Source organism: Myxine glutinosa, chromosome 8 (genome assembly GCF_964187855.1).
Source record: "Myxine glutinosa chromosome 8, kmMyxGlut1.1, whole genome shotgun sequence".
Taxonomy (NCBI): Eukaryota; Metazoa; Chordata; class Myxini; order Myxiniformes; family Myxinidae; genus Myxine; species Myxine glutinosa.
In genome coordinates this window covers 51,249,079-51,261,347 of record NC_136268.1, presented here as the reverse complement: position 1 = coordinate 51,261,347, position 12,269 = coordinate 51,249,079, and the positions used below count along the sequence as shown (strand labels likewise).

At 41.7% G+C, this 12,269-nt stretch overlaps 1 protein-coding gene across 7 annotated transcripts in view; it reads left to right on the top strand.

The window, feature by feature from the left end:
- GBF1 (golgi brefeldin A resistant guanine nucleotide exchange factor 1) overlaps nucleotides 1–12,269 on the top strand; it is a 430,048-nt gene that overhangs the window by 293,937 nt on the left and 123,842 nt on the right. For all 7 annotated transcript variants that reach the window (XM_078783293.1, XM_078783294.1, XM_078783296.1 and 4 more), the window contains 2 exons: nucleotides 1,143–1,266; nucleotides 4,213–4,338. In XM_078783293.1, the coding sequence (XP_078639419.1) occupies nucleotides 1,143–1,266; nucleotides 4,213–4,338 (250 nt within the window). The remainder of the gene's footprint in view (nucleotides 1–1,142; nucleotides 1,267–4,212; nucleotides 4,339–12,269) is intronic.

The following is a 12,269-nucleotide window of genomic DNA, read 5'->3' as shown; positions in this document are numbered from 1 at the left end:
CTCAACACATGACCAAACCATCTCAACCTGTTCCTCTTCACAGCATCAATCACAGGCTCTATTCCCATAATCTTTCGCAATTCATCATTTGTCTTCCTCTCTTTCAACGATACTCCACACATCCACCGAACCATTCACATTTCCACCCTTTCCAGCCTTCGTTGCTGCTCTACATCTACTGAGATGTACATCTACTCTACATCTGCTACATCTGCTCTACACCTGCTACATCTGCTCTGGATCCGTTCATCCTTGATAGGTTTTGGTTACCGCGATAACTTAAGAACAGCTGAAGGGATCTTAGTCAAACGTGGTACATGTATGTATAATGAGGTAAAGATTAACCGATTCGATTTTGGGGTCATGAGGTCAAATGCCAAAGGTCAGAGGTCATGTTAGGTGAAAATACTGTTACCGTGATAACTTGTGAACCAGTGATGGGATTCTGATCAAATTTGGTATAGTTATGTAGAATGATGTAAAGATGAACTGAATATATTTTGGGGTCAACAGGTCAAAGTCTGTAATATGTGTATAACTTGAGAACAGCTGAAGTGATCTAATTCAAACTTGGTACAGGTATATGTAATGATGTAAAGATTAACTGATTAGATTTTGGGGGCAAAGGTCAAAGTCTGTAATAGGTCTATAATTTGAGAACGGTTAAAGAGATCTAATTCAAACTTGGTACAGATATGTATAATGATGTAAAGATTAATTTTTGGGTCCCAAGGTCAAAGGTCAGAGGTCATGTCAGGTAGAAATGTGATAACTTGTGAACAGCTGAAGGGATTTCTATTAAATCTTGGTGCAGGTATGTATAATGTAAACATGAACTGATTAATTTTTGGGGTCAAGAGGTCAAAGGTCAGAGGTCATGTCAGGTAGAAATGTGACAACTTGAGAACAGCTAAATGGATTAAGTCAAAGTTGGTACAAGTAGTGTAATGATGTAATAATGTGGGCGGAAGCATATCAGTCGATGTTGTGACGTCAAAGAGTACCGTTCTAGTTTTAATTATATTGATTGACATATTTTGTCCTCAGCTCAACTGCTTACTTTTAATGGTATAATGATTTATCTCTTGTTCGATTTTCATTGCTGTGGTATGATGTTGGATTTCCGCCAATTTTCTAAACAGAACCTTTAACACTGAATCTCTACGTATTGATGAGAGCTTGCGCCTGTACCTTGAAGCATTTCGACTGCCAGGGGAAGCCCCTCTTATTCATCGCCTTTTTGAAGCCTTCACCGACTACTGGCATGTAAGTTGGGCTCCATCATACATATTTAAATATTTGATGAAGTTGGCTCGATAACCTTGAGCTATGTGTTCTCTGCCCTGAACTGTATAGCTTGTTTTTGAATCTCAGCCCAAACTTTATAGGAGATAGCAGAGTGTGATAGCAGAGCCTGGATTTTAATCTCAGCCCAAACTGTATAGGAGATAGTAGAGTGTGATATGTTTGTCATTTAAATGAGTTAGGTTTGTGGAGGGAATTTTGAAAAATAAATTTTTCAAAAATTAAAACTTTGAAGAGGGCCCGGATGAAAGGGGCCCAACACTTAGTATTGCCCTGGGGCCCATTCTGGCTCTCAACGGTTCTGCCTATGTTAAGGAATCGCACAATTTCAATTAGTCCGTGGGCTGAGTAGGGTTTACATGCACCCCCCCCCCCCCCCCACAACTTAACTTCCCGGGTATGTCCATGTTCCCCCCACCCTAGGGGTTAGGAAAAACCATGTTAACAGAAAAAAAACTCATTCCCAAGGTACCTCCCACGCATATTTTGATGTTACCCCCCTGTGTCAGTGATTTCCGAAAATTAGGGGTAGGCGAAATTCAAATGGCCATACCTTTTTACCTAGTCATCCTATGGTTGCATATGACCCCTCAAAATGTTTGTCCTGGGACACTCTTTACAATGATATGTGTTATATGCAAATGAGGTCACCAGAAGTCAAACTATGAGGGAATGAGTTTTTTTTCTGTTAACATGGTTTTTCCTAACCCCTAGGGTGGGGTACATGGACATACCCGGGAAGTTAAGTTAAGTTGTGGGGGGGGGGTGCATGTAAACCCTACTCAGCCCACGGACTAAATAGGTAGTGGAAGCTTGCTGGTTCCACAACACCCCAGTCACCAGTGCACTCACCTTGCACAATTTGATCTTTAAGCAGTGAAACTGCTTCAATATTTGGCTATGTCCTTCCATCCCTCCATCCATCCATAAAAAATGAAGAAGAAGAAGAATCTTTCTAACCCACTGTGTTTCATTCTAAAAGATTCAAAAGTGTAATTCCAGAGGATCTTAAAGGGTAATTCTAAAGGGTTCTAAAGGGTAATTTGAATGCGTTCTAAAAGGTAATGCAAAAGGGTTCCAAAGGGTAATTCTAAAGGGTTCTAAAGGGTAATCCTATCGGGTTATAAAGAGTAATTATAATATGTTCTAAAGTGTTCTAAAGAGTAATTATAATATGTTCTAAAGTGTTCTAAAGAGTAATTCTAATGAGTTTTGTTCGTTTCTAGGCTTTGCCGATTTCATATTAAAAATGCCAAACTGAACCGCTTCCTTCGGACACTGGTGCGATTTTCTTTTTCATACCTCTGCTGATGAAGTCGCTGGAGGCATTATGCTTTTGGGTTATCTATCCGGCTGTCCATCCGTCCGTGATAGGTTTTCGGTACCGTGATAACTTAACAGCTGAAGGGAACCAAGTCAAACTTGGTACAAGTATGTATAATGATGCAAAGATGAACTGATTAGATTTCGGCTTCAATGGTCAATGGTTAGAGGTCATGTCAGGTAAAAAATGTGATACTTTAGAACAGCTGAAGGGATTTAAATCAAACGTAATGCAAGTATGTATAATGATGTACTGTTGGCGGAGGAATATTGCTCGACGTCATAACGTCGAAGAGTGCTGTTCTAGTCTCCAATGACATGAAAGACAAGTTAGACCACAGTTTAATGTAGCTCCTTTTTAAAAGACGTCGTACTTCCACTAATGTAGATGCAGAGCAGATGTAGCAGATGTAGAGTACATGTACATCTCAGCAGATGTAGAGCAGCAACGAAGGCTGGAAAGGGTGGAAATGCGAATGGTTCGGTGGATGTGTGGAGTATCGTTGAGAGAGAGGAAGACAAATGATGAATTGCAAAAGATGATGGGAATAGAGCCTGTGATTGATGTTGTGAAGAGGAACAGGTTGAGATGGTTTGGTCATGTGTTGAGGAAGGATGAAAGTGACTGGTTGAGAAGAGTGATGGAAATGAGTGTAGAAGGAAGTAGAGGACGGGGAAGACCGAGAAAGACTTGGCTAAAGGTGGTGGAAGAAGAAATGCGGGCAAAGGGGTTAAACAAGGGGAGATGCAGAAAATAGGGCAAAATGGAGAAGATTGTCATGGGGACTGCAAGGCTAACCCCCGCTCTAGCAGGGAAAATGGCCTTAAAATGCCTGTTGTTGTTGTTGTTGTACTACCACTAATTGCTGTATTTCCATGTATTTAATGTGAAAATTGGTCGACATTTTAGGCAATTGCAGAAGTGAAACAAATGTGATGTGGAGGTGAGGGGTTGGAAGTGGAATATTTGTCTGTTCTGTTGGTACCAAGTGACATCACTTGGTACCTGTTTGATTTGGTGTACCTTTCACTAAATTTACTCTATTAATGTTGAGGTGAGAAACAAAACAAATCATGCATTAGCTAGCATATCCAACTCTAAATCATGCAAGTACTGCGTATTTCATTGTACCTGTCACAACAAACTCTATGTCACACAAGGATATGACGTATACCTTCATCATCGTGCACATGTACACTGCAGCACTCTGTTTCTCAGTACTTACAAGACACAAAACCTTAATTCACATGAATCTGTGATAATTTGCATACGGAGCGCAGTCACACACACACACACACACACACACACACACACACACACACACACACACACACACACACACACACACACACGCACACACACACACACACACACACACACACACACACACGTTTTTCTTCTCTTTCTTAACATCACAAGCCCAGTATATAACCGCAATTAAACAATATCTGGCTTTTTTAATTGAAGGGCCAGTTTTAGGCGTTCCCAGTGTGACAAAGATATCTTGTGCTCGTATTATTTTATGTTTTGCATTTTTATGATAAACTTGTTCTCTTACTCGTTCTTTTTGTATTTTTCTCCAGTCTGTTAATGGTCACCCATTTGCAAACAACGATGCCTGCTTTGCCCTGGCATATGCCATCATCATGTTGAATACAGACCAGCACAATCAGAATGTGCGTAAGCAGAACATTCCAATGACTGTTGAGGTAAGAATTGGAAATGCGTTACTATTCGATTGCTTTTAATTAGAAGCTTGTGTTCGAAGGCCTGGCTGTTTTAGTGGAAAGTCGAACAGTACTTTTAGATACTTTTTCATGGGATTGTATCAGGCAGTATGCAGTGCAGAGAAAGAAAGATAGTGAAAATATTGTTGGGAAACAAGTCCAGAAAGAGCAGGTCAATCGGGGAACAAGGAGAAGAGAGCAGGATTATCAACGTTATGATAAATGTTCGATGTGGGGCCTATCTGGGATAGGGGGGGGACAGCGGGTAGTCTTTACTGTTGGATGTATATAGAAATGCCACACAAAGGGATTGTTATAGATAGGCAAGTGTGTAGAAATGCCACACAAAGGGATTGTTATAGATAGGCAAGTGTGTATGAATGCCACACCTGAGGATTATCATAGTTCAGCTTAAGGAATGGGTAGCTTACTTTGCAGGAGATCAACGGAGTGTGAAAACATTGTTGACAAAAATTTTGTTTATGGAGGGAGTCTGCAGAGTAGATTGGCAGTGGTGATGGCACTGCAAGTGCATGCAATTGTGTGGATTTAGTAAGTTCAGGCAGTGGTGAAGCTTTATTGAATGCAGGCAGTGGTGTGAGAGCGGAGCAAGTGCAGGCAGTGGTGTGAGGGTGGAGGGAGTGCAGGCAGTGGTGTGAGGGTGGAGGGAGTGCAGGCAGTGGTGTGAGGGTGGAGGGAGTGCAGGCAGTGGTTTCAGCATGTTATTATGTGCAGGCAATGGTGATTGTTTATACCTCATCATGAACACAAGATTTATACCTGTTTATAAACCTCGTGTTCATGGCATCAATATTGAAATGTGTGCATGGGTATGAGAGGGACCTCCACCCCTGTTGTAGTTATTAGTCCCCTACTGGTGTACACCGGAGGGGACTATAGGTTTGCACGCCGTCCCTCCGTCCGTCAGTCTGTCAGTCCGTCAGTCCGTCACGCAAAGAACAGTTTTCCAGACTTTTTTTCTAAACGCGTAATGCTAATGATTTCCAACTTGGCACATGGTTTCCTCATGATAGGTTACAGGTCAAGTTCGAACTTCACGACGTTTTGATCATTTTTGACAAAGTTATGGCACTTTGAACTTTGGGAATTCTGATAATTCTGATGATACTTAACTCAGTGCCATTTTAAGTTTTAATTTCCTTTAAAAAATATTTTCTCTGCAATAATAGGACCGATTGAGATCAAATTTTCACCAATATGAGGGACTCGGTCTGTAGAATATTTTAATGGGAATTATGACGTCACAGGTCACGTGGTTCGGCCGCCATATTGTTTTTCGTGAAAACTCGAAAACCCCTTTTTCTCTGCAACGGCTGAACAGATCGAGGCCAAACTTTGCAGGCAAAATCGCATACCCATGACGAACAAAAAAGCCTCCGAGCACGACGTCATCCGACACATGGTTTCGGAGTTATGACACTTTAAGCATGAACCTTTAAAACCGAGCTCCTCCCTCGTTTTTGATCCAACCAAGGGGAAACTTCACAGATCTGTTCAGCATATCAGTCTACTAAAATGTCCTTTTGGAATTTGCGATAGGGCGCGTGGTTTGGCAGATATCGTTAATTAAACGAAAATATATATATTTTAAATGGATATCTCTTGTTTATTCTAGAGTTCTCAAGCCGCACCGCGCGCCCTCAGCCTCGTCTCGCGAACGTCAACAGCGCGACACAGCGCGTGCTTTCCGTAGGGGCGGAGCCAAGCCGAGCAACATATACTACTGTGTTCAAAAAGTATCCGACCTTTATTTTTCGTGCGTAAAAAAAAAGAAGCTAGGGAGGCGTTGATTGGTGCACGTATGTAGGCGATCCTAATGCACACACGTGAATTTTTTCCAACCTGCAGAAGCTGTCATTCGACGGCAGACCGCCGATGAGTGAGGACATGTAAGTGAGCGCCGTCGGTTTTTCGTTTTTGACAAAATGACGGAAAAACTTGAACAACGCTACTGCATCAAATTTTGTGTAAAGCTTGGCGATTCCCAAGTGGAAACGATCCGCAAGATTCAACACCGTTCATTCCATTATGAAGGAGGATTTGGGCTTCAGGAGAATCTCAGCGAAGTTCGTACCAAAGCTGCTAACGATTGAGCAGAAGCAACTCCGTTTGGAGATCGCACAGGACATGCTGGAGACTGTGAACAGCGATCCCAGCTTCCTCAACACAGTGATCACTGGCGATGAGTCCTGGGTTTATGGGTACGACCCAGAAACCAAGTTGCAGTCATCACAATGGAAGCATCCAACATCCCCGAGGCACGAAAAATAAAGGTCGGATACTTTTTGAACACACTACGTATATACACATGGATAATTGATCGTGAACCGGAAAATATAATAAATTACTGATATTTAGCGATTCGAAAGGTTCTTTATCAACAACTTATTTTCTCGTGCTTCTGTTGACCTGTCTACAAGGTGTATAAATCAAGTTCCGCGTGCGAATCACAGGTGAGCCCGTCCTGAGGTAATTCGCGATTTGGAGCGATTCAGAACCTGGAGGTAAATAACCCTTGGTAATTTCCCCAACAGTTTTCCGGACGACAGACTGCCGGTAGGGGACATGTATTGCAGTGCAATACTCAGAATGCTCGTTAGTCCTCTACCGGTGTACACCGGAGGGGACTATAGGTTTGCACGCCGTCCCTCCGTCCGTCAGTCCGTCAGTCTGTCAGTCCGTCAGTCCGTCACGCAAAGAACAGTTTTCCGGACTTTTTTTCTAAACGCTTAATGCTAATGATTTCAAACTTGGCACATGGTTTCCTCATGATAAGTTACAGACTCAGAATGCTTGTTATTTTAGTCCCCTGCCCCTCCGACAATGTCGGGCATGAGGGACATTAAAATTAGCTCCATCCGACCGACCGATCATCTGTACATGTACATTTGTGTACGTGATATTTTTAAAACTGTTGAACATTTACCTTTCATATTGAACATTTCGATTCCTCATGACATTATGTCAACCTGATTAGATCATGGATGTGATTGCCTGAATTATGTGGACATGGCAACCATCTCAGTAACTTGGCTTGTGTACACGATATTTCAAAAACCGTTGGACATTTAGCTTTCATATTGCAGAAATATGTATTCCTCATGACATTATCTCAACCTGATTAGATCACGGCTGTAATCGGCTGAGTTGCCATGGCAAACATCTCAGAAACTTGGCTTATCTCCGTGATATTTCAGAAGAACGTTTAGATTTAGCTTTCATATTACACAGATATATTCATTATACCATCCAAAAGGTGGGGGCCTAGAGTGTCAGCTCCTTGTTGTATATAATACCACATATGCATACTTCCTTTTGTGTATGTGTACATGTGTACATAAATTAATTAACTAGTACTTTGATTTAGCATAGCAGCCATTTCTTCCATGGAACCGGTTTCCTCTTCATACTACCTTCGCCGTTTCTTAATATTTTATTATCCTTGCCTCCGGTTCTGCATACCCCTGGGGACCAACGCTCTGCAGCAGGCGCTATGGGTCATTACACTCCGCAGAGGTACATTCGGCCAAGCGAGGGAACCCTTTAAGAGGTAGAGCACCAGAGGCACGAGACAATGAGTTGGGCGGAGCTTGAGCAGAGTAGAGGGAGCTCCTGTTTTGAGCAATCAAGTACAGTGGAGGCGGATTGTGTGCTGGCTTCGCCAATTATTTCCCTGTTCCTCACCCAAAACACTCTCCATACCCTTTATCCTCACCCTTTACAGTTCTCTTCCATCCCACCATCCCTGCCAAATCCCTGTGTATGTATGGATTTTGGCCATAGTTAGTGTCATTTCTTTATCTCTATTATAAAACAGGAGTGTCTGTCCATCCCCAAACTACTCTCTCAGTTTGGGGCTAGCCTCACCAAACCTTCTGTGGAATGTTTAAGGTACCAGCGGATGTCCTAAGGTGGGTGGGAGGTTTCATAAATTTCTCAATACAATTATGATTTTGACTTTCAATCCGTACGCAGTGCTTCATATCTGCCCTTTCTCACCAGCAGATTCGTCTGTATTGCTTATCACGTCAGATTGGAGTCTATATTTGTTTACATCATGAGTGTTTGTAACATTGTATACTGAGTCGCAAAAGAAACTTACCACCTTTGAAACCTTTAAATATCAACAATAACACTGCGTGTAGTAAATGTGTGAACTTATTTGTGGACAATAGTGTCCTCACTGTCAGACAAAACGGTCACGGATGGTCACTTGAACCTTCAATGGTCACTTCATAGCACAGCTGTTGAACAGCCGCTTTGACTGTCAGTGATTAGCCAAGGGGTACGGGATGATTTTAATGAGCTGCACGTGATGTCTTGATATTGGCTTTAAAAAGGCCAGTGCAAAATGGGCATTTCAATCAACATGCCACGATTGTCAAGGGATCAACGGCAGCGTGCCCTGGGCATGCTGCAAGGCGGACTGAGCTACCTGCCACACACGCTATTGAAAGGGGACTGACATTGCACCCTGTGCTGTTCTGTACTGTAGAACAAACTGATGAGATGGTGTATCTTGGTCAAAAACTTGACATGTCATCAATAAAATGCCAATGTTTCAATTAGCAATTGTTGGTTTGTACGGTAGCTCAGTCCACCTTGCAGCATGCCCAGGGCACGCTGCCGTTGATCCCTTGACAATCGTGGCATGTTGATTGAAATGCCCATTTTGCACTGGCCTTTTTAAAGCCAATATCAAGACATCACGTGCAGCTCATTAAAATCATCCCGTACCCCTTGACTAATCACTGACAGTCAAAACGGCTGTTCAACAGCTGTGCTATGAAGTGACCATTGAAGGTTCAAGTGACCATCCGTGACCGTTTTGTCTGACAGTGAGGACACTATTGTCCACAAATAAGTTCACACATTTACTACACGCAGTGTTATTGTTGATATTTAAAGGTTTCAAAGGTGGTAAGTTTCTTTTGCGTTTCAGTATATTTTATTTTATTAATGCTATAGTATTAATTTCTGATTGGTATGATGCTGTTTGGAATGAAAATATAGAGATTGAGTTTAAAGGAGAGTGAGGAAATGATGTGAGGGATTCCACCCGTGACATTCGCGGATTTGCCTTCAGTGGCGGAAGTAATAAAATGCTGAATGAGAAGTTGATGAATTTTACGTATGAATCATTTTATTCCTCCTTCATTCACAAGCACGTGTTCCCCATGCAACATATAACAAGTGTCATTTAAAATTACGTGTTCATTACGTGTTCTTGCTTTCGGACATCTCTTCCTATCTCTAATCTGATTGGTTGCCTGACATAGCAAGCAACGGCTCCTGAGGATTTCCTTAACTTGAAGGTAATCCTTATTCTTAAGGGTTGTTTATGCAACAGCACTTAAGGAAATCCTTAGCAAAGGAATTGCAGCGTACCTTAAGGGAAATCTTTCCGCAAGGTTAAGGGAGCATGATGCGACCGGACCCTTGTACTGAGTGGGTTGCATGACCTCCAAGTGCAGTGCGGGGATTTTTAAGGTAACTGATGTTTCGTTTAAAACAAACTTGTTTACTTGTTGAGCTCGATGCAGTTCGCTCTGCATTTGAATCATTAAATGATTTAAAAAATCATATATAACTCATTCTGTACACAACTTTGTATAAGATGCTTCTCCAAGCAAAATAGTGTTGAAAAACATCCCTTTATTGGAAGTCATTCTTTGTTAGATTTGGTCAAGTCAAACTTCCCCTTCAGCCTCTTCTCCTAGAGCAGAGGCTAAGGGGGTTTAATATTGCATCTGAGGCCATTACGCTTGATGGTATTTTTTTGATAGGGCTATCAATGGAATTTACAAAAAATTATTTTTTTATGGGTACAATCCCAGCTGGAGACCCACAGCGTGGGGTCAAAGTTCATGTCTGTCTCACGTTTTCGGTGAAAACCAAAACTCCAAAAGGAGCCGAAGTTCATCAAAATCAGCATCTTTCCCACTTTTCACACAACATAGGCATATTTTAGATGAAAAATAGATTATAATATCCAATACATAATTATTTTGCTGTTTTAAATGTTTGATACAGTAGTTTTGGGTCACAGAAGGTATGTAAAATGCTTATTACATGCACTTATTGTCATTTTCCATATTTCTCATTTAACCAATACGATCAGTTTCAATAAATTTCTCTCGATCGTTCAATGACACAATCTTCGATTAACCAGATTCTCACTCTGAATTGTCAAATGAAGAGCCATATGTTGGGTCCTCTTCTGTCTCATCAACGGCCATGAGATTGTTGTCATTCGTGTGTTGACAAATGTCATGAAGGATCAAAACCCTTTCAAAACATGAATATCAGGTACTGACCTTCGTGAAGCTTCCATCCATTCTGTAAAGTGGAAGTAAGGTAGACTAGCAAGGCGAAGCACTAACAAATGATTATATGCAGGAGATTGATACGTAACCTGGTTGATACGTAACGTGAGTTACCAAGCTTTGCGAAGGCATCCATGCTTCGTTTTTCTTCATCAACTCCATGGGAAGTATTTTTATTTTTCTTTCAAAAGATGCAGTCTAATGACGTCCTGAAAAAGCATGAAAAGTCACAACATTGTCGCAGAAACTCAGTAAGAGCAGAAATAGTGACATATCTCGGAATATTGTTTGTGCTGGATCCCAGATCCATCCAAATATTTGAAGCAATGTTATTCATATGATACAGCAATATGATCAAGACATCGATGTCAGATGATCTTGCAATAATCTTAGCATTTGGATTATTTTGTGACTCACAAATGCCGAACATGCAAGACAATGCACGTGTCAGCTTCTTCATGATGACATGCTAGGTCAGGAATGGCATGCCTCTCCCACACATGCCTGTCTTACTGCAAAATGACAGCATTCTTGCTCGAACTCCATGAAAAGCTGCTTCTTCTGAAGAACTTTCACATAACTGTGACTGCCATTCTTTTACCAAAATTTTCAACAGAGCAGTCTTGAATTTCCTCGATGTCAGTCCTATAAAGTTTTGAGGGCACTTTTGCTCTGGTCCTATAATCACAAATTCTGAATTGGTCAGTAGGCCCATGACTTTATCTATCAACATCCTTTATTGATGGGTTGTTTTATGTAGCACACAAAAAGTCTACATGTGGCGTAAAGCTTGCATTATTTTGTGAGGATCACCACGGCAGTGTCACCAAATGTATTTGGGAGATTTGCCACTGTCTGAATGAAAAAATTGCAGCAGCAGCAGCAACTCCTCCTCCCCCACCTCCCCCTTTTCCCATTCTTCTACCTCCCCTTGCCTCCAGTTGTTTGGACTTGTCTTGTTTATTGGGAGATCCATCGACACATGACATTGGTATAGGGGGTAGCTGAACACCTCTGACAAGCCAATGGCCAATGAGGCTGCAAGAAAGAGTAGTCTGACAAACCCATGTCATGTTCCCTTGACTTATTTGATTTTCATGTCTTTAAGGTGACATTGAATCAGCGGCAAAGTTCTTTATTTTCCTCCAAGGTATTGGTTTTTTCAAACCGATTGAAGTCGTTAAAACATCCATTGGTAAACTTGATACTAATTTTGTCAAATTTCATGGAAGTTCAGTACATCGCTACCCTCTGATGACACAGACTAGTGCAGGGTTGTCCACATGTGGTGAATCGGCCACAGACACATGGTGAATTGATGTTCTTCAAAAGTTGCATTTTTATTTTTTTCTCCAAACAGTTGTGTTGCTGCATCAGTTGTCAGACGGCACCAGCTTGTTGCCAATACGCTCAGCATTATTTCGTGGTTAAACTGATATTTTAAATGGTGGGTGGTTTGTGTGCAGCCACCCGGCTGCTGGTTGCATCATTTTTCTGTGGGCGCGTCTGCCGCTGATGCAATGCCTCTCGATAACCAGTTATCTGGTACTCATTTTGCCGACCTCG